A 23,796-nucleotide genomic window follows, 5' to 3' on the forward strand; every position below is an offset into this window, starting at 1 on the left:
TTTTTTTTTTTGAGACGGAGTCTCGCTTTGTCACCCAGGCTGGAGTGCAGTGGCGCTATCTCAGTTCACTGCAAGCTCCGCCTCCCAGGTTCATGCCATTCTCTGCCTCAGCCTCCCGAGTAGCTGGGACTACAGGCACCCACTACCACACCCGGCTTATTTTTTGCACTTTTAGTAGAAATGGGGTTTCACTGTGTTAGCCAGAAAGGTCTCGAACTCCTGACCTCGTGATCCGCCCGCCTCAGCCTCCCAAAGTGCTGGGATTACAGGCGTGAGCCACCGCACCCGGTTGTCACCTCATTTCTTTATTCCATTTCCAAAGCTCTGAGCAGAACACACATACCAATAGCGTTGTTCAGCATATATTCAACTCTGAAGAAAACTGGAGCTATATTCTGTTTTGCCTTTTCAGCTTCCGAGATCACTAGGAAGGAAAGATTACAAATAAAAAAAAACGATTTAATAGTCAACGTTGTCAACTAGATCAAAAGTATTATGATAATTAAATACTGGGGGAAAGGGAGCACTCTAAAATGACTTGTTAAAGTTTTATAGTTGCCCCTGCCACAGAAATTATATTATAGTCACAGATCCATAGTCCAAAGTCAAAGCTTCGAGGCAAAAATTCCTATTCTTGTTTTCCATGCTTCTTACAAAATGTTACATTAGAAATTACAGGCTGGGCATGGTGGCTCAAACCTGTAATTGCAGCACTTTGAGAAACCAGGTGGGAGGATTCCTTGAGGCCAGGAGTTTGAGACCAGCCTGGTGAGACTCAACAAAAAATGTTTTATTAGCTGGCTGCAGTGCCATGTGCCTATAGTACCAGCTGCTCAGGAGGCTGAGCCAGGAGGATTACTTGAGCCCAGGATACTGAGGCTACAGTGAGCCAGGATCATACCACTGTACTCTGGCCTGGACAGAAGAGTGACACCCTGTGTCTTTAAAAAATAATAATAATATATTGTAGCAAACCACATTTTCTTTTGATTATTTTCTCTAGCACTTAAATTAACATTTGCTAGACATACATGTCTTTTGGTAATATATCTTAATACAAAATGTATTATACCTGTGTGTGTATAGCACTACAACGTACTCCATGTCCTTAAATATTTCTGTCACATTCATTTCCCCCATGAAATATTTACTGAGCATCTACTACATATCAAGTAATGTTTTAGGTGTTGCAGATAATAAAGACAACAACACAAGATGGCTGTCCTGGAGTTCAGATTGATACTAAAACATATTCTTTCTCCTATAAGAATTGGGGTGCTGTGAGAATGGGAGCAGGAGATGTGTAATTAATTAAAAGAAGGCTTCCTAGAAGAGGTAACCCTAAGCCAAGTTTGAAAAGGTAAATAGGAATTTCCTAGAAAATGACAGGAAGAAAAATTCTGAGTAGGGGAAGCAGTACCCTACAAAGCCTCAAAGTCAAGAAAGAAGAGTAAAATCAAGAATCAAACAGTTTTAAAAGACTAAAGGGCAAAGGGAAAAGGTGAGGCTAGACAGGTAAATAATATACTGACATTCTTATTTACTAACATAAATAGAAATGTAACTTCTCAAAGACATTGCTACAGCATACCATTACCTGGCTTAAAAAACAAATGCTCAGTAAATATCTACTGAATAGTGAACACTATCAAATGGTTTCACTTCTATTGCAATCTTCTATTACCCAGAGTTCACATCTCCTACCATATTCTTCCTCCAGTCAATCTCAAGACTGCTAACCAAGTTTCCTCTTCTATATACTGCAACTCATATGCCTTTCCTATCTTTAAGTCCTTTGAGATTTATCTATTAAAACACAAACATTTCATAAATATGTTTCCTCCTTTACGGGAAAGTATTACACACAAAATGTTGTCTACCGATTTTTACACTAACTCTAGAGTTCTCTTGTTTGTTTTTTGTCTGTTTTGAGACAGAATCTTGCTTTGTTACCCTGGAGTGCAATGGCACAATCTTGGCTCTTGGCTCACTGCAACTTCTACCTCCCGGGTTCAAGCAATTCTCCTGCCTCAGTCTCCCAAGTAGTTGAGATTACAGGCATGCGTCCCCAAGCCCGGCTAATTTTTGTATTTTTAGTAGAGACAGGGTTTCACTATATTCGCCAGGCTGGTCTCAAACTCCCAACCTCAGGTGATCTGCCGGCTTGGGCCTCTTAACTCTAGAATTCTGTTATCTCTTCCTTCAAAATGTTTCATACGTTGACTTCTTTTCCTAGTTTTTTGGGGTGTTTGTTTTTGAAACGGAGTATTGCCTTGTCGCCAGGCTGGAGTGCAGTGGCGTGATCTCGGCTCACTGCAACCTCTACCTCCCAGGTTCAAGCAATTCTCCTGGCTCAGTCTCCCAAGTAGCTGGGAATACAGGTGTATTTTAGTAGAGACGGGGTTTCACCATGTTGCCCAAGCTGGTCTTGAACTCCTGAGCTCAGGTAATCCTCCCACCTTAGCCTCCCAAAGTGCTAAGATTACAGGTGTGAGCCACTGCACCCAGCCCTTTTACTGGTTTTTAAAAGAAAGATCTGACATCTACTTTTACCACTCTGAGGTTTCACTGATATATACCTAAACAAACAAACAAAAAATGACTGTCATTGTCTATCATCTTTTATTCAGCTCTTATCACTGCTTACCAATTCTAAAAGGAAAAGAACGTAAGTTTTATCGCCTTTGGAATGAAACTCTTTTACCTCAAAAACCTTCTCAAATTTCCTTCAAATCTTTTTCTGACCTAATTTTTATTCTAATCAATTAGTTCCATCTAAATTAAAATTAAATGTCCTTCACAATCATTTTTTGAAAATTTTCTGAGTGTCCACTTATCGTTTTGGACTACAATCTTTCAAGGAACTACATTTCCTGGACTTGAATCCACTGCTTTATATGTGTAAACTACAATAATTCTACAATTTGTAACTGTTACTTCCAAACATCAGTATAAAATTAGGCCTATATGCAGAAATAGCTCAGTCAGAAGAAGCTAATAAACTCAACACACAAAGCTCTGCCCATCTATAAACTGACAAGATCACAGGCCAGATGAAAGGCTAACTCAAGGCTGAAAAACAGTATTTTAAAAATATGCACGTTGTTGGAAGGCTGAGGCAGGCGGATCGCCTGAGGTCAGGAGTTCAAGACCAGCCTGGCCAACGTGGTGAAACCCCGTCTCTACCAAAAATACAAAAATTAGCAGGGCATAGTGGCAGGCACCTGTAATCCCAGCTACTGAGGAAGCTGAGGCAGGAGAATTGTTTGAACCCAGGAGGTGGAGGTTGCAGTGAGGAGAGATCACACCACTGCACTCCAGCCAGGGTGACAAGAGTGAAACTCTGTCTCAAAAAAATAAACAAATAAATAAATAAATAAATAATAATTTAAAAATGCATGTTGTAGGCAAAACAACAGATTTCAAAAACAATTCAGTTAACAGATCAGTTTAAGCAAAGTTTTCATTAAACTGCAATTTTAAAATGCATTAATAAGTATCTGAAATTATATCCTGAATCCAGCTTTTTTCCTATTCCTAAGGTAATGGTTTATGTAAGTTTGGTGAATAAGCCCAAAGATGGTTGTCTTAATACAACAAACAAATAAAATTAAAACACAAACAAAAAAACAATCCCCGAACCCTACCAATTCCACAAGGAACAAAATACAAAATATAAAAAGTTTCAATATACTGTATATATAATATGGACAATTATAGTGATTATGACTATAATCATGATTATACTATAATGCCTGTTCTCAGCATCAGTGTGTCTATATATACTCAGAGTATATTATATATAGTATATTATACTACATATAATCAGAGATTATATAGTATAATCTCATGATTATACTATAATCATGATTATAGTGATTATGACCATGACACTGATGCTGAGAACAGACATTTCTTCTGTCTTTAACATTTAAATGTGTATAGACAGACTGACCTGAACAACTATGAAAAATAAAGACAGTTTCTCTTTTTAGCTCAGCATGTTTAAACACATGTAAAGTATATTTACAATGTAACAGGATAAATGCTATAAATAAGTACATAGAAGATGGTTGCTTTGGGATCATGAATAGTGGGAAGCATAGGAAAAATTATGAACATGTGAGAGCACATCATTTTTGGAGAATGGCAAGTCAACATGGCCAGATAGGTCATAAGACTAACAGAACTGCTTAATATCAGCTGTTCTAAAATATAAAGTGGACCCATATACCCTAACTGGACATGTTATTTGTGATGATTCAGGGAGAGAGACAACATATTTAAATTTCAAAAGGGTATTTGTGTAGTGAGAAAAAAAATCAGCTATTTTCCTCATTTGCTAATACTAACTGCAGAAAGTTAAGTCTTCAAATTTTTCTTTTTTCTAAGTTAAGAATGTATTAACTTTACAATAAAAAGTTCTAAGAAGTAAAGCAAATTACAAATTACTACAAAAATTTGACAATACTTGATCAGTTTTAGTGGGGCGGGGAAGCATTCAGGTGAAAGGGAAAAGCTTTTACCTCTGATATCACCCCCAGCACAGAAAGCCTTTCCTCCAGCTCCCTTTATAATGATCAGGAAAGTTTCAGGATCTTGTTCCCACTTCTATTCAAATGCAACAGAAGATGGTATAAACATATTATAAACACAAACTCATTAAAATTATATGCATATGCACATATACACAATAATATATTCATATACATATATGTGTGTGACAGTACATATTCTTATATAAGGGATATCCAGAAGAACAAATCTCATCCCATTCTTCATTGAATGAAGTTCATTTGCTTTTCCCAGATAAAGTAGAGGCTTAGGCTATTTCAAAAGGTTGCTAGATGAGTACATTGTGTGATCCAAATTTCAAGATGGCACCTGAAATCTTTGCCATAACTTTGATACCAAGATGAACAAATATGGGCATAATAATGATGTTACATAAACATATAAATTTGGAGAACAAATCAACCCAAAGACTGCTGATAAATATAGCAATAACCTTTCTACTGTGCTGATACAGGGCTTACTGTCTTACTCTTAATGTATAAGTAACAGAGTGAAACCACGTATAATATTGATAAAAAATCCAAGTGATTTGGGATTGGTAAAGACAGCTAACAAGTAGGATGAAAGAATCAAGAGCCAATGAAAATGTGAAAATCCAGAACAATGGACGAAATGAAAAATTAGTTACCTACAGACAGAAAACTTAACAGGGGTTCTATCAATCTATACAGGTTGAGTATCCCTCATCTGAAATGCTTGGGACCAGAAGTGTTTCAGACTTTTTTAGATTTTAGAATATTTGCATATACAGAATGACATATCTTGGGGATTGGAAATTCCTTTAGGTTTCATATATACCTCATACACATGGCCTGAAGGTAATTAATTTTTTCCCTTAGGGATGCTGAATAAATAGTGTGTCGGGCACTTGTGTTTTGACTGCAACCCATCATGAGGCCAGGTGTGGAATTTTCCACTTGCGGCGTCACGTTGATACTTAAAGAGTTTTTGAATTTTGTAGCATTTTGAATTAAGGATGTTCAACCTGTACTACAGAATAAATATGTAACGCACAAGGAAGATGTAGCTGGACAGATGTGATTGTCCAAACGGTTCATGCAATACTGGACTATATTAATTACATTAATAGAAATGTTATTATAACATGAACATTTCTAATTTCTTCCACTCTGGCCCAACTCTATTATTTGCAACATTTGGCTTATTTCTATGTATCACATTTTGAGACATACTATAATGGTATCTCAAACAGAAACACAAGAATAGAAGACAGACTCATCAAATGAAGAATTAAGGAACTGGTAGCCAGGGGAAAACTGGGATTTGTTCTACATCTGCATGGCAGACTACATTAGGTACTTACATACACTATTCACTTAATCTTTACATATCATCATCTCCATTTCAGAGCTGAGGAGATTGAGGTACGGAGAGATTAACTTTCCCAGCTTACACAGTTAATAAATAGAAATCCGAGTTTCAAACCAGACAGTCTGACTTTAAGTCCTGTTTTTCTACTATTCCATGCTGTTCACTTACGAGAGTTTATGGCCTTCTCTGAGAAAAAGCAGGCAGTTTAAAAGTAGCTGTCTGGCCGGGCACAGTGGCTCACACCTGCAATCCCAGCACTTTGGGAGGCCGAGGTGGGCAGATCACGAAGTCAGGAGATTGAGACCATCCTGGCTAACACGGTGAAACCCCGTCTCTACCACAAAAAATTAGCCGGGTGTGACGGCAGGCGCCTGTAGTCCCAGCTACTCCGGAGGCTGAGGCAGGAGAATGGCGTGAACTCGGGAGGCAGAGCTTGCTTGCAGTGAGCCGAGATGGTACCACTGCACTGCAGCCTGGGCGACAGAGCAAGGCTCCTCTGTCTCAAAAAAAAAAAAAAGCAGCTGTCTTCAAATGAAAAGGTCATCAGGTGGAAGATTAGATTTGTATACTCATTCTCTCAGAGGCAGAAAAAGTATCACTAGTTTAAAGGTCAGAGAAACAGAGAGTGCCAGAACACAAAAAGAAACTTGCAAACAAATCAGTGCTATATAAAAGTCAAAGAATCTGCCTCAGGAGACAGTGAGCTCCCTATCACCAGGGATGCTCAAGAATAACTGCACAGGGGAAACACTGAAACCTCAAGAATCAATGGGGCTTACTGAGATGCAGATCCCAGATAATTATGTGATTCTATGGGAGAAAATACCAGAAGTGTCCTATTATGATATACTTTGAGAAGAATCCATATAACTGCAATAAGAAAATTACAAACCTTTAGCTGTGAATAAATCTGCCGAATCATATTAAAAGTCAGTGTATTGAGCAACTTTGGTCTGTTTAGTGTTATGACTCCCGCACAACCTTTTTTTTCCAATAGCACATCTTCTGCTGCATCTGTGTGCTTGGACATTCTCTGTATAAACAAAGAATAACTTTATGATAAAATTTCTTAAGTTTTTATCACAAGCCAACATCAAAACATACATATCAAATGCAAATCTTGCATATTAATGGCAACTAAAGGAATGAATAGGTACATCTTACAAGTTTCTAAAGTTATTTAGATTATGTAAATGGACAATTCCAAAGCAAATCATACACACCTCCTAAATTTTTATTTCTGAGCCAACTGAATAAACTGACTTACTATAGACCCCAGTCTAGAATTTCTTGGACTTTGAAATACTCTTAAATCTTTTAATTTACTACTGTATATAAAGCTCTACGTTACATGCTGAGAGAGCAAAGATGAATAAGAGAGGGCAAATAATTCTTACTACTGTAGCTATGGTCAACTTGAAAATAGAGAGGATATTTGAGTTGGGGCTTGATGTATCCCAAGAAAAAGGGGAGATGAGAATTCCAGGTACAGGAAACCGCACATGCTAAGCCATAAGCAATGATTATTTGGAAATGTTTGTTAAGATGTTAAAACGTTAGTGGAACAAAGGCTAGCTGAGGAAATGAGTGGTGAAAGAGTAGGCAGAATAAGTAGTTTGCAGCCAGATTATAATACGACAGACTTAATAATTGATTTTGCAGTACTAACTAATAAAACACCTGTCAGGAACACAGTTTTAACTACACAGTGATTTCCCAGGACTCTGCTATACCCAACCATCAGGACTCACGGCATCACTATTCTAAGTTCTGGGATACATGTACTGAATGTGGAGGTTTGTTACATAGGTATACATGTGCCATGGTGGTTTGCTGCACCCATCTGTTATCTAGGTTTTAAGCCCTGCGTGCATTAGGTATTTGTTCTAAAGTTCTCCCTCCCCTTGCCCCCCCACCCGCCAACAGACCCCGGTGCATGATGTTTCCCTCCCTGTGTCTATGTGTTTTCATTGTTCAACTCCCACTTATGAGTGAGAACATATGGTGTTTGGTTTTCTGTTCCTGTGTTATTTTGCTGAGAATGATGGCTTCCAGCTTTATTCATGTCCCTGCAAAGGACACAGACTCATCGTTTTTTATGGCTGCTTAGTATTCCATGGTGTGTATGTGCCACATTTTCTTTATCCAGTCTATCATTGATGGGCATCTGGGTTGGCTCCAAGTCTTTGCTATTGTAAATAGTGCTGCAATAAACATATGTGTACACGTATCTTTATAACAGAATGATTTATAATCCTTTGGGTACACACTCAGAAATGGGATTGCAGGGTCAAACAGTATTTCTGGTTCTAGATCCTTGAGGAATCACCACACTGTCTTCCACAATGGTTGAATTTACACTCCCACCAACAGGGTAAAAGTGTTCTTATTTCTCCACAGCCTCACTAGCATCTGTTGTCGCCTGGCTTTTTATTTTTATTTTTTTTGAGACGGAGTCTCACTCTGTCGACCAGGCTGGAGTGCAGTGGCGCCATCTCAGCTCACTGCAAGCTCCGCTTCCCAGGTTCACGCCATTCTCCTGCCTCAGCCTCCCAAGTAGCTGGGACTACAGGCACCCACCACCACACCGGGCTAATATTTTGTATTTTTAAAGAGACGGGGTTTCAACGTGTTAGCCAGGATGGTCTCAATCTCCTGACCTCGTGATCCGTCCACCTCGGCGTCCCAAAGTGCTGGGATTACAGGCGTGAGCCTGCCTGACTTTTTAATAATCGCCACGCTAACTGGCGTGCGATAGTATCTGAGGTTTTGATTTGCATTTCTCTAATGACCAGTAATGAGCTTTTTTTCATGTTTGTTGGCCGTACACATGTCTTTTGAGAAGTGTCTGTTCATATCCTTCGCCTACTTTTTGATAGGGTTGTTTTTTCTTGTATATTTGTTTCAGTTCCTTGGAGATTCTGGATATTAGACCTTTGTCAGATGGGTAGATTGCAAAACTTTTCTCCCATTCTGTAGGTTGCCTGTTCATGTTCACTCTGATGATAGTTTCTTTAGTGGTGCAGAAGCTCTTTAGTTTGATTAGATCCCATTTGTCAATTTTGGCTTTTGTTGCAATTGCTTTTGGTGTTTTGGTCATGAAAAGTCTTTGCCCATGCCTATGTCCTGAATAGTACTGCCTAAGTTTTCTTCTAGGGTTTTTACTGTTTTGGGTTTTACATTTAAGTCTTTAATTCATCTTGAGTTAATTTTTGTACAAGGTGTAAGGAAAGGGTCCAGTTTCAGCTTTCTGCATATGGCTAGTCAGTTTTCCCAGCACCACTTATTAAATAGGAAATCCTTTCCCCATTGCTTGTTTGTGTCAGGTATGTTGAAGATGGCACCACCATTCTTAACACATTCCTTTATGTAAAGGCAACACTTAAAACCTTGCATGGGAAAAGTGTGTAATGTAAAACTGAAAATTGAAATTGGAAAATTTTAACTGGAGAATGCCAATTAAAACTAAACAGCATACTTATTAGCAAAAATCTAATAACTAGAAGTACATATTTTGACTGCATTAAGCAACATGTTTACACAATGTTTAAGTTCTCCTTTATGAAATCAAGTTGCACATTTAATATTGGAGTTAATTTTTGTTAAAATTATCAGATAAAAATAGAAATAATTTATATTCGCTTAAAGTTACAGGAACAATTATTAAACAGAAAAAGTTGTGTTTCAATTTCATCTGAATTTCTGAGTTTCTCTAATGAGAAATTTAAATCAAAACTTTAGCAATAGTAAGATATATTTTGTAATCACATTGACAATTATCAAAGTCTGATACACACACACACATCTGATATATTCTTGAGTATAAGTAAACAAACGTACTGGGGAAGGATAAACTTACAGAACCTGAAAAAAACAGTCTGACACTTTTTTTCACAGATAGATACACATGGATTTATTTTTCTAAATGCTAGGAAACAGTGTTAAGGTTTGTTGTTTTGTTTTGTTTTGTTTTTACTTTTATTATAGTTCCAGGGTACACACGCAGGATTGTTACATAATTAAATTCATGTCATGAGGGTTTGTTGTACAGACTGTCACATAAACTTAGAATACAACAGTTATTTTTTTCTGCTCCTCTCCCTCCTCCTATCCTCGACCCTCAAGTATGCCCCAGTGTCTGTTGTTTCCCTCTTTGTGTCCATGTGTTCACGTCATTTAGCTCCCACTTGTAAGTGAGAACATGCGGTATTTGGTTTTCTGTTCCTGCATTAGTGTGCTAAGGATGATGGCCTCCAGGTCCCTCCATGTTCCTGCAAAGGTCACAACTTCTTTTTTATGGCTGCATAGTATTCTATGGGGTATATGTACCAGATTTTCTTTATCCAATCTGCTAATGATGGGCATTTGGGTTGATTCCATGTCTTTACTATTGTGAATAGTCCTGCAGTGAACATACGTGTGCCTGAGTCTTTACGGTAGTGTAATTTATATTCCTTTAGTATACACCCAGTAATGGAACTGTTGGGTCGAATGATAGTTCTGTTTCTAGCTCTTTGAGGAAATCGCCACACTGCTTTCCACAACGGTAGAACTAATTTACACTTCCATCAACAGTGTATACACGTTCCCTTTTCTCCACAACCTCCCAGCATCTGTTATTTTTTGACTTTAATAATAGTCATTCTGACTGGTGTGAGATGGTATCTCATCATGGTTTCGTTTTGCATTTCTCTAATGATCAGTGATACTGAGCTTTTTTTTTCTCCATATGTGGTTGGCCGCACGTGTATCTTCTTCTGAAAAGTTTTTTTTCTCTCATAAATTTAAGTTTCTTATAGATGCTGGATATTGGACCTTTGTCAGATGCATAGTTTGCAAACATTTTCTCCCATTCTGTAGGTTGTATGTTTGTTGATAGTTTCTTTTTCTGTACAGAAGCTCTTTAATAAGATCTCATTTGTCAATTTTTGCTTTTGTTGTTATTGTTTTTGGCATCTGCGTCATGAAATCTTTGCCCATTCCTATGTTCAGAATGATACGGCCTAGGTTGTCTTCCAGGTTTTTACCGCTTTGGGTTTTACATTTAAGTCTTTCATTCGTCTTGAGATAATTTTTGTATATGGTCTAAGGAAGGGGTCCAGTTTCAATTCTCCACATCTAGCTAGCCAGTTATCCCAGCACCATTTATTGAATAAGTAATCCTTTTGTCATTGCTTCTTTTAGTCAGGTTTGTCAAAGATCAGACACTTGTCTGTCTCAATGGCTATAAATTAGTCTAAAGAGAAATCTACATGAATGTTGTAATTGGAAGTGAAGCAGCCGCCCCTGCTTACCAGGGGCATAAGCCATAAGAAAGATTAACTAAAAATGTTAATCTTAGTTAACATTTCCCACTCTCTTGCTGACTTTTCTTCCTGGAACCCAACCAGGCTTTCCTAGCAAAGACTGGAGCCAGAGGGTGCAGGCTCAGGAGGGAAACAGAGATTACTGCTAAATCCTTTCCCTTTATCTCCCACACAGAACAAAAGGCTTTATCTGCAGGGAGGGGAAGGAAAACCTCAAGCTTGTAGCCCTAGGGCTCTGATGTCTCATTCCAATGCGGGAAAGAAATAGAGGCCTACTAAATAAAAGTCTTCATCTCAAAAGAGAAGCACTTCAAGACCATAGCCTAAGGACCTTAGTGCTTGTCAACAACAGCTGAAGAAAAGGAATTGGGGACAAAAGAAAAGGAAAATTTAACAAGGCAGTCAATCTCAATCCCCAGAGGAGGGAGAGGGAGTTGGGGGAAGGCGAAGCGGCTGACTACAAAGTGGAAGTATGGAAAATTGTAAGGGAATGGAACTCCTCTGCATGGTATTGGGGTGGTGGGCACACGATTTATAAATTTGTCAAAACTCACAGAAATGTGCATCACAAACAGTGAACTTTAATGTACACCGTCTTAGTCCATTCCTGCTGCTACAGCAAAATGCCTTTAACTGGGTAATTTATAAAGAACAGAAATTTGTTTCTAACAGTTATAGAGGCTAGGAAGTTCAAAATCAAGATCAAGGCAAGTTCAAGTTTAAGATTCAGAGACTGGTAAGACCTTATTTTTCATGAGTTCTGTGTATCCACACATGGCACAAGGAAGGACAAGGGCAAAAAGGACTAGTTAACTCCCTTCAACCTCTTTTATAAGAACACTAATCCATAAGGGTGGGGTGCTCATGACTTATCACTTCCCAAAAAGCCCCACCTCTTAATACCATCACATTTGGTATTAGGCTCCAACATATGAATTTTGGAAGGACACATACATTCAAACCATAGCATGAACTATCTTTTAAAAAGGAAAAAAATTACCCAGAATATCGGGGAATTCCAATATGGAATGCAGACTATGACAGATGAACTGTCAACTGAAGAATCAGAGAATCGTAAGTTTGGAAAAGACAGCTTTACTTCTCATAAAAGAGGCTGCAGGCTGACCAACCCACAGGCTGGGAAGCACAGCCTCTGGCAGAAGCCAAGAGCAAGCACTTCTAGCCAGGGAAAGATGAAATGGGAATTTATGCTGAACTGGCTGGCTACACAAACATATTCAAGAGGTTACAGGAGGAGCTATGAATATTCACAAACAGGAGGCACATGCATGTACAGTAAGCCAACATGTATGCAACATGCATGCCATGTTAACTCTGGGTTGGAGACTTAACAATTAAATGTATCACAATTAGGCCCTATACATCAAAAGATGAAACAGAGGAAATGGAGTCCCACTGTGTGCAGCCTCCCTCCACAGACTGGCCAGAACCACTCCATCATCACCGGTCTTTTATTAGGAAGGAATGCTGGTCAGCTGCTGTGTCAAAATTGCAAAAAGAAGGCAACAGTTAGGTGGTTGCTTGAAATTAGCAGGGGAAAAATTTAGGCTGGTCTCTGTTTAACTCTTAGGAAAGAAGGCCTAATGGTGGCTAACGAGGAAGGAAGTATCACAAAGTATGTCCAAGCTCCCAATCTATCTTGGCCAGGAACTCATTTTTTCAGCTTTCTCTGGGGTCCCCTTGGCTGAGAGGGGGATCTAGTCATTTGGGGAAACAGGATTTTTTCTTTCTCAGAACCTAACTGAATTACACATTATGACATAACCTCAGTGAAGTGACTGTGGTGATGAGGAAGCTAACTAACTTTGGAAATCAGTGAAATGACTGAAAACTATATGGATGATAAAGGAATTGTACATCAACAATGTACTCTTATCAACACGGCTTTTCCTGGTAGCGGGGAGCAGGTAACAATTCTGCAACTGCTCTGCATATATACTAGGCTTAAATTAGTAAGTAATGGAGCCTGGCTCTCACTGTCAGGAGCAGAGTTACAGTTAGAACAAGAAGAGAAAGACAGAATGAACTCTGACCTATGGTACTGGATTAAAGACAAAGACATCACTATGAACTCATGTTTAGTTTAATATACATACACAGAATAAGTACAGAAACAATTATAGATATGCATGAATATATGGGTAAGTACATAGTGTATATGTATTCTATTACACATACATACATTACCCTAACTCTATTCTCTGAGAGAAAGCCATGACACCCAGTAGCAAAGAGCACTCCCAGAGTCTAGATCTCGATTTCTAAATGCAATTCTCCAATAAAGGCAACCAGAGCTCCTTAGAGAAATGGCTGATTCCAGCACTAAGATAGGGAAAACACAAAATGAGTCCAGAGCACACCTTCTAGCACCAGAAAGGAAATGTTCAAAAAGAAAAAAAAATTAAAAGGATGGGGTCACATGGAAGAAATACAGAAGCCAAAATGAAGGAATTCCTAATGGCCAGAACTGGAACAATGAAACAATCAATAATTTGATATTAGGTGATAGCCCAAAGAATAAATATCCATGACTTCACACAGAATAAATAAATGGAGGAGAAAAGATAATCTTCCTTACAGAATTCTAAATGACATACGTAGTTATCTCCCTTTCAAGAGACACAGCTTTGTCCCCTCACCTTTTGAGCGTGGGCTGGACTTACTAACTTGCTTTCAATAAGCAGAGCATGAAAGGGAAAAACAGTAACTTTACAAGTGGAAAACAATAAATGATACTTACACAAAGGGATAAGAGTTGGCATTACCAATGATGTCATGTAGATATCACATACTCCCTGATGCATTTATCAAAACTCACAAATACTCCCTGATATGATGTGATTAGAAGGGCAATTTTCCTCTGTCATATTCTTGCCAAAAACCTTAACTCTAGTCTAATTGTGAAAAAAACAACAGAGAAGGCCAGATGAGATGGTATTCTACAGGCTACCTGACCAGTACTCCTTACATTCAGTCAAGGGCATGAAAAATATGGAAAGCTAAGTTGAGAAACTATCACAGACTAGAGGAGACTAAAAAGCATGACAAGTAAATGCAGTGTCATTGATTCCTGGAACAGAATATTAATGGAAAAAAAGTGGTGAAATCCAAATAAAGTCTGGAGTTAACAGTGATATACAAATTGTCTTAGTTCATTTTCTGTTGCTCACAACAGAATACCTGAAGCTGTGTAATTTGTAAAGAAAAGGAATTTATTCCTTTCCTTACAGTTACGGAGGCTGATGTCCAAAGTCAAAAGGATACATCTAGTGAGGGCCTTCTTGCTGGTGGGGACTCGGCAGAGACCCAAGGAGGTACAGGGCATCATATGTCAAGGAAGCTAAGCATGCTAGCTCAAGTCTCTCTTACTTCTCTTACAAAGTCACCAGTCTCACTCCCATAACCCCATTAATCAATGAATGGATTCATCCTTTGTGAGGACAGAGGCCTTGTGACCCAATGACCTCTCAAAGGCCTTACATTTCAATATATCCATACTGGGGATTAAATTTCAAAATGAGTTCTAGAGGGGGCAAATATTCAAACCACAAAACCAATGTTCTCAGTTTTGATAAGTGTACCATAGTAAGAATATCAGGCAGTTTGCTGGGGCTGCCATATCAAAGTACCACTACTTAAGCGGCTTAACCAACACAAACCTACTGTCTCATAGTTTTGAAGGCTGCAAGTCTGAAATCGGGGGTCAGCAGGGCAATGCTCCTGCTGAAGGTGCTAGGGAAGGATCTATCCTAGGCTTCTCTCCTGGCTTCATATAGTTTTCTGGCTTGCGGCAGCATAACTCCAATCTTCACGTGACATTATCCTGTGTACATGACCATCTGCAAATTTCCCTTTTATAAGCATACCAGTCATATTGGATCAGGGCCCACACTACTCAATTATGACCTTAACTAATTACACATACAACAACCCTATTTCCAGATAAGGTCACATTCTGAGGTACTGAGGACTAGGACTCCAACATATGAATTTTGGGGGACACAATGCAATCCATAATAGCAATTTAGAAACGCATTAGGGGAAACTGAAACTGGGTGAGAGGTATGTAAGAACTCTGTACTATCTTTTAAACTTACCTGTAGATCTAAAACTGTAAAATAATTTTTAAAATTATCTTAAAAACTTATTTCTATAAAGTCAGTTGATAAAATATAACATTTTCTTAATAAGCAAAATACATTTCCCACATCCAGCTGAACCCATAATCTCAGTAAGATGTTTTGTTTTTAATTCAAGGGGGCAACCACAGGTAAAATGGTGAAAACCAAAATTGCCTTGGTTTGCAACACTACTGATTTAGTGTCTATCTTTCTCAGGCACTTTTCCATAAACTATGAGCAAAAATAGAATGCTGTACCTTATTCTGCACCTCCCATGGTTAATTCAGCAACCTGCCATGGTCATCTTTCCATGTCACTACTACAGATAAAGCTGTCTTATTTTTTTTCTATGTTTCTATGGTAAAATAAAACACACACAGACAACCACCCAAAGTATAATACAGAACTTAGTCAATTACTATAATGTGAAACTCTTGTAACCACTACCTAGGTCAAGAAATGGAACTTAGCTGCTGAGAGATGCTATCTGGCATGAGCACTGGAATTTCCCTGTACTTGACTGCTGGGTGTGCTATGAATGGGTATGCCACGAACCCAAGGGCCTGACCACTCCTTGCCCAGGTCATTTTCAAGGTAGCCACCATGAAGAAGAAGGTCTTCTGCTGTAGCCACCATGAAGAAGGTCTTTGCTGTGAGCCACCATGAAGAAGAAGGTAAAGCCTTCCTCTGAGACAGACAGCAGACTTATTTACAGCTTGCTAAAACCAGCAGGTTTCCCAAATCGCATGACAGTTGTACTGTCATGCAATATTCTGCAAATGCAGACACTCATATGGGTCCTCTGTGTCACTCCCCTGAAGCTTGAGGAGCAAGAGAAAACTTGCTCAGTGTTGCTCATTGTACCACTCACAAAAATTTTTTTTTCTAATCCAAGATTGTCATGTCTTCTGCCAGCATCTGTGAAATATTAACAAGCTAACTATTAGCTTGTATAGTACTACAGACTGAATGTTTGTGTCCCTCCAAAATTTGTATATTGAAATCCTAACCCCCAAGGTGATGGCAGAAGAGGTGGGACCTTTGAGAGGTGATTAGGTCACGTTGGCCCTCATGAATGAGATTAATGCCCTTATAAAAGAAATCCTGGAGAGCTTCCTCACCCGTTCTACCACAAGAGGACACAGAGAGAAGATGGCCAACAGGGTTGTCTATGAACCAGGAAGTTGGCCATCACCAGCCACCAAATCTGCTGGCCCCTTGATCTTGAACTCCCCAGCCTCCAGAACTATGAGAAATAAATTCTGTTTTTTATAAGCTACCTACCCAGTTTACGGTATTTTGTTACAGCAGCTCAAATGGACTAAAACATTATCATCTACTGTATTCTTGGGAACTAGGAATCTAGATGTGAAGTAAAAGAGATTCAGATGTAGGATTAAAAGGGCTATGAATAATTCTAGGACACCATCTGGACATACATAATAAGAACATGTGTGCTGTCATGAAAATGATATGCACAGTATCATTTCATGCACTCCAAACACTATACCCTCAATACTGAATAGAACTACTTTCTAAAAGGAAAAAAAGAAAATGAAAATAGAAGTTTTCTCCATATCCAGATCAAAATTAAATGACCTTTTGCTCACTAAATTAAAATGCTGTTTAAGAATTTAAAATAGGCCAGGCATGGTGGCTCACACCTATAATTCTAGCACACTGAGGGGCCAAGGCAGGAAGATCATTTGCGCCCAGGAGTTCGAGGCCAGCCTGGGCAACGTAGAAACCTCATCTCCACAAAAAATTTAAAAATCAGCCGGGTTGGTGGTCCATACCTGTAGTCCTAGCTACTCGAGAGGCGAAGGCAGGAGGATCACCTGAGCCTAGGAGTTCGAGGCTACAGTGAGCTAGTATCACTACACTGCAGCCTGGGCAACACAGCAAGACCTTGTCTCAAACAATAACAAACAAAACAAACGAGTTTAAAATAGATTATGGAGAAAGAAGAAAAAACAGTATTTCCCTGAATATTTTTGTAGTAAGAATATTTCCAAATTAGTCTACAGATACAAATGAGGCTTCACTGACAGGTTCCACTGGCTTTCATTAGCTTGACAAACCTTATATGCAGAAATGCAGAATTCTGTCCTCCCTTCTGGGTTCTATTCCCTACCTCTATCTTGGAAGCGTCACCACGAATGTCACACTATTAACGCAAAATAATCCTGTCCACTTCTCATAACTCTGCCTGCAATACTGCCATCAATGGCATACTTCCATCACTCCACCATGAAATAAAAAGGATCTCTCTCTGTCTCTCTCACTCACTCTCTCTCTCAGAAAGGCCACAGAAGAATTGCTTGGGATACATTTTCTCTACCCTTGAGGCACTCATAAAAACAAACACTGAGACTCAGAACTATTCAACCCCCAGGCCCTGAGAGTCTTTATCTTCTTTCCAGGTGTTTTCTGCCCCATGTCACCATAGTCGCCATGTGATCTGGATTCTGTCATGTCTTCCCATTCCACCTATGTACTTAGTCTAAATACGAGTCACTGATACCACTTCTAGTTTTTTTTCTAGGAAACTCCTCAGCCTCCATGTACAACAGCTGAATAAAATAAGTAAGGGTACTGCTGTGGCAATACTAAAAGGTGAGTCCTTTAAGAGGTGATTGGGCATGACAGTTCTGCTCACATGAATGGATTAACCCATTCATAAATTAATGGGTTAATGGATTAATGAGTTAATGAATCAATGGGTTAGTATGGGAGTAAGACTATGGGTTTATAAGAGGAAGAGGGAGAAGTGAGCTAGCACACTTAGCCTCCTTGTCACATGATGTCCTGTACCACCTTGGGACTCTACAGAGAGGACCCACCTGCAAAATGGCCCACACCAGATGCAGCACCTTGACCTTGGACTTCTCAACCTACATTAGCTATAAGAAATAAGTTCCTTTTCTTTACAAATTCCTCGGTTTTAGGTATTCTGTTATAAGCAACAGAAAAACACAGACTAACACAGTTAGGAGGGGATATGCCAGGCTTTGTATCCCCATCTCCACTTAGGTTTAACAGAGGCACAGTTGCAATAGTTACTTAGTGCTCACTCTGTCAGAGGCTATAGAGCGTACAAAGTAAATCTATGAAGACAGATAGCCAGGATTCAAATCACACCTCATAATTACTAGCTGTGACATCTGGGCATGTTACTTAGCCTCTCTGTCCCTCAATTTCTGCCCTGTTATACAGAGATAAGGCTACAATCCCTTAATTCCTAAAATTTTCTAGACTTTGAAAACAGTACATACTAAATGCTTTATAAAATACCCCAAGAGGAGTCTAGGTCCTTGTAATACTTGATTACATAGTAATACAGTGTTTTTATATTTATGCACCAAACCATAAGCGTTCACACTAGTTAGGATAAAAACTAAAAGAGTTTCAAGTACATCCAGGTCAGATTTTTGCCAATGCATTTACCACAAACTAACAAAAAACTTTTGGTTTTAGGGTTTTAGAATTGCAAATAAGAGATCTGTAGTATGTACCACAGAGGACTATCGTGAGAATTAACTGAGCTAATAACACGACAAATACTTACAGTACCACCTAGAATACAGTGATATCAGATGACCTGTTATTGTTTTTACGTGCAATTTACTTGTCAGCCTCTATAAGAAATATAAAAGTGAATAAAATGTATTTCTTTCAATCTGGTAAACTATGGATATTTAACTTTGCAAGGGCACCATTACAATAATAGCTAACGTATAAAATGACTGTTACACGCCATGCACTATGCTAGAGTTTTTTTTTTTTTTTTTTTTTTTTTGAGATGGAGTCTCACTCTGTCACCCAGGCTGGAGTACAGTGGCGCAATCTCGGCTCACCGCAAGCTCCGCCTCCCGGATTCACGCCATTCTCCTGCCTCAGCCTCCCGAGTAGGTGGGACTACAGGCGGCCACCACCATGTCTGGCTAATTTTTTGTATTTTTTTAGTAGAGACGGGGTTTCACCATGTTAGCCAGGATGGTCTCGATCTCCTGACCTCGTGATCTACCCACCTCGGCCTCCCAAAGACTATGCTAGATTTTTTAATGCATTATTTTGATGGTTAATATTGAGTGTCAACCTGATTGGATTGAAGGATGCAAAGTATTTTTCCTGGGTGTGTCTGTGCAGGTATTGCCAAAGGAGATTAACATTTGAGTCAGTGGACTGGGAGAGGTAGACCCACCCTCAGTCTGAGTGGACACCGTCTAATCAGCTGCCAGCATGGCTAGGATCAAAGCAGGCAGAAGTTGGAAAGACTTGACCTGCTGAGTCTTCCAGCCTTCATCTTTCTCTGGTGCTGGATGCTTGCTACCCTCGAATATCAGTCTCCAAGTTCTTCAGCTTTTGAACTCTTGGACTTATACCAGTGGTTTGCCAGTGGTTCTTGGGCCTTTGGCCACAGACTGGAGGCTGCACTGTCAGCTTCCCTACTTTTGAGGTTTTAGGACTCAGGCTGATCCATCACTGGCTTCCTTGCTCCTCAATTTGCGGACGGCCTATCATGGGACTTTATCTTGTGATCATGTGAGTCAATTCTCCTTAATAAACTCCCTTTCATATATACATATGTCCTATTAGTTCTGTCCTTCTAGAGAACGCTGATTAATACAATTATCTTATTTATAATTTAAAAGCATTCTAAGGTAGATACTATTATTATTCTCATTTTATATATATCAAAAGGAAAGCTGTAAGAGACCAAGTAATCCACCCAAGATGAAGTAGTCAACCCATTATTTAACCCAGGCATTCTGACTTGTAAGAACCATGGTTTTAACCATAATCTTATACCACCTCCTACAAGGTATGTGGGCCATGTCTTGACGCTATAGTTGAGAACCATGACGTACCAAGGTCAAGGAAACCTGCCATACCAGTATTTCTCTACTTCTCTAACAATGACATTTTAAGTTACACATACAAATAATGCCCGCAAAACTTACCAAATGGTGCAGTATGGTATTAGTCCTTTTGAATGCATTAAACCTGAAACAAATGTGGAATAAAATGAGAACAGTAATCTGGGTAGTCATGTTTCAGTTTACAAATAGTATATCACCTTTTGCTGCAGCCTCTTCTAAAAGGTATTATTAGAACAAAAAGTTTTAAAAGGTTTAGCTCTCATCCACTGCTGGTGGGAACTTTAAATGGTATAGCCACTTGGTACATGAATTTTATGGTAACTTTTCATAACTGCCAAAATGTGGAAGTCACCAAGATGTTCTTCAATGGCTGGAAGACACACCAATTTCAATACAACCATATAAAATATTATTCAGCCATGAAAAAGAGAAATGAGCTATTATGCCACAAAAAAAAATTGGACGAAACTTAAATACATACACATACTACTAAGCAAAAGAAGCCAGTCTGAAAAGGCTACACACTCTGATTTCAACTGTATGATATTCTGAAAAGGGCAAAATTATGAAATCAGTAGAAAGATCAGTGGTTGCCAGGGGTTTGGGGGAGTGAGGGATGCACAGTTGGAACACAGGAGATGTTTAGGGCAGTGAAACTTATTTGTACGATACTGTAATGGTTGATACATGTCCTTATTATTTGTCAAACTTTTCTGCTCAAATTTGCAGGTCATTTTTTCCACCAACTTAAAACTACTCTAAAAAATAAAGTCATTACTCTTAAGAAAAAACGTTTGTAAAAGATGCAATACAAACAGTATTCTCAGACACTGTAGAGAGAGGTATAAATTGGTACTGCTTTTTTGGTAAACAGTTTGGAAATACAAATCCACAGCCTTTAAAATGATCACACCCTTCAATCCACTAATTCTGCAAGCATGTGCGCTAGGGAAATCTCAGAAATATGACCAAAGTTTGATTGATAAATATGTTCACAATTATTTACATGATGGAAAAACCGAAAACAAAGTAAATGTCTAAGAATAGAGCATTATTTTAAACACTGTGTCTATTAATACACACAGCCATTACACAACCACTAAAAATACTAACACGGAAAAGCAGTCACGACAAATCACAAAAGGAGAGCAGGCTACAAAACAATAAACACAACACACTTCTATTTTTGCTGTTTTAAAAGTGCTTGCTGGGCTAGGAATACAAAGCCCGAGACACAGATTGACCAAAGTGACCACGGATAATGGACATGAAAATGGTGAGGGTGGGGTCACCTGGTAAGGGGCATGAACAAACATAGAACGTTGGAAATTGTCCCTATCCCGATGCTGATTACAGGACTGCAGGTATAAGTTCACTAAGCTATAAACTTCAGAACAGTGTACTCAAGTGCCTTGTGTACATTTTAATAAGAAAGTAAAAGGCAACATCGGGAAGGGCATTGATTGAGAGAGGCATGAGGAGGGCCTCTGGAAAGCTTGTTTCTTGATCCAGGTGCTGGTGATTTAGGTATGCCTGGTTTGTGAAAATTCATCAAGTTGTATCATTATGCTTTGGGATTTTTAAAAAATTTCCTAAAAGACATAGCTCTTGCCCTTGAGAAACCCACAATGTAACGACAGATGTGCACATAAAAATACTATAGTTAGAATCTACTAAGATGCATGCTTTTTGTTTAAGAAACTAAATTTAAGATCTATGGAAAGAGGTCAAAGCTAGAATCAGTAGCTGCAGCAGCCTGATAAGGGCTGTGCACATGTGCAGATACATATACTATCTAATGGAACTGATAAACTGACAATCTGTTAATTTTTCAAGGATACTCTGAGATTATACAAAGACCAACAGCCTGAGGTTTCACAAAAGGCAGTATGACCAGTTACCACTTATAACCACAACTTGGATGACTGGATTTATAAAAATACTTGTAATCCAACTTACCTTTCAAAATTTATATTACTTTCTTTTTATATTACATTCAAATTGAATTATACAATAGAGAGAAACGATCTATTTGTTTAAGTCGGTCATAGTTCACATTCCTGAATTAGCATTTTTGAATTTGTCTCACCACAAGTAAAATGTTCTTATCCTAGCCCAGTGATTCCAAGACTGGTCTGTGCATTAGAATCACCTGGAGACTTGGCTGGGCATGGTGGCTCATGCCTGTAATCCCAGCACTTTGGGAGGCCAAGGCACGGACCACCTGAGGTCAGGAGTTCCAGACCAGCCTGGCCAACAAGGTGAAACCCCGTCTCTACTAAAAGTACAAAAAGTAGCCGGGCATTGTGGCAGGCACCTGTAATCCCAGCTACTCAGGAGGCTGAGGCAGCAGAATAGCTTGAACCTGGGAGGCAGAGTGTAGAAAGTAAAAAGTTTCCTCTTCAAAGTTTTTCTTCTTGTTAAAGAATAAATCGTAAGTGTTAGAAATAATAGTTTATTTTAAAGACTTTCTTCAAGTCTCCTTGCTTTGTGCTAGTAACTCCTTGTTAAGCCCTATCCTGCATAACTATTGGACACGCTCACAGGCACGTTCCAGCTCACAGCCTATGCCCTTCCTTATTTAAAAATATTATTGCTTCCTTAAACCTTTCATAAGCAAATTCTTTGTTCTTCCCTGCACTTACCTATTTAGGCTATTAGCATATTGGGTATCAGTTTAAGAGTGTGAGGTCCCGCTCCAGCCAAAGGATGCACGACACAGCAGTAAGAACAACATAAATGCGTAAGGGATAAATATGTCTGCTTTTCCTTTGTCAAGCGTGCTCTCGCCATTGTTCCATCGGCGATTCGGCACCCTTTCTGCAGAAAGTAAAAATGGCTTGCTGAGAAATCTTTTTGTCTCTATGCTGACTTTTCTTCACAGCACCAATCATCTAACAATTTTGGTATTTCTTTTTTTTTTTTTTTTTTTTTGAGACAGAGTCTCGCTCCATCGCCTGGGCTGGAGTGCAGTGGCCGGATCTCAGCTCACTGCAAGCTCCGCCTCCCAGGTTTACGCCATTCTCCTGCCTCAGCCTCCCGAGTACCTGGGACTACAGGTGCCCGCCACCTCGCCTGGCTAGTTTTTTTTTGTATTTTTTAGTAGAGATGGGGTTTCACCGTGTTAGCCGTCTCGATCTCCTGACCTCATGATCCGCCCGTCTCGGCCTCCCAAAGTGCTGGGATTACAGGCTTGAGCCACCGCGCCCAGCCCAATTTTGGTATTTCTAACACAGAGGTTGCAGTGAGCTGAGACTGTGCCACTGCACTCCAGCCTGCGCGACAAGAGTGAGACTCTGTCTCCAAAAAAAAAAAAAAAATCACCTGGAGACAGGTAAAAATTCCAAAGCTCAGGTCACACCCAAGACCAATTACATCAAACTCTGAAGGTGGGGCACAGGCACAGATACTTTGTTTGAAGCTCCCCTAAATGATTTCAAAGAAGGAAGCTGTCATTAGAAATCAACACTAACACTTTATAATTATGAAACTGAAGCAACAGAGCGTATCTTATTTAGGGATATTGTCTAAATAAGGTTTTCAAAATTACTTTTAAAG

The 23,796-nt window shown here is 39.1% G+C and overlaps 1 protein-coding gene across 4 annotated transcripts in view; it reads right to left on the bottom strand.

Annotated features, from left to right (window-relative positions):
- The window catches only part of HIBCH (3-hydroxyisobutyryl-CoA hydrolase), a 122,295-nt gene that overhangs the window by 92,814 nt on the left and 5,685 nt on the right, over nt 1-23,796 (bottom strand). Inside the window, exons 2-6 of one of the 4 annotated variants that reach the window (XM_031651413.1) lie at nt 22,884-23,058; nt 20,320-20,362; nt 6,800-6,940; nt 4,527-4,611; nt 344-424 (exon numbers count right to left, since the gene is read on the bottom strand). In XM_031651413.1, coding sequence (XP_031507273.1) covers nt 344-424; nt 4,527-4,611; nt 6,800-6,937 — 304 coding nt within the window. In that variant the 5' untranslated portion in view covers nt 6,938-6,940; nt 20,320-20,362; nt 22,884-23,058. Of the gene's footprint in view, nt 1-343; nt 425-4,526; nt 4,612-6,799; nt 6,941-18,923; nt 18,975-20,319; nt 20,363-22,883; nt 23,059-23,796 lie in introns of those variants that run through there. The other 3 variants (XM_031651412.1, XM_009182619.4, XM_031651414.1) reach the window with 3 other exon arrangements.

This window comes from Papio anubis, chromosome 10 (assembly GCF_008728515.1).
Source record: "Papio anubis isolate 15944 chromosome 10, Panubis1.0, whole genome shotgun sequence".
NCBI lineage: Eukaryota > Metazoa > Chordata > Mammalia > Primates > Cercopithecidae > Papio > Papio anubis.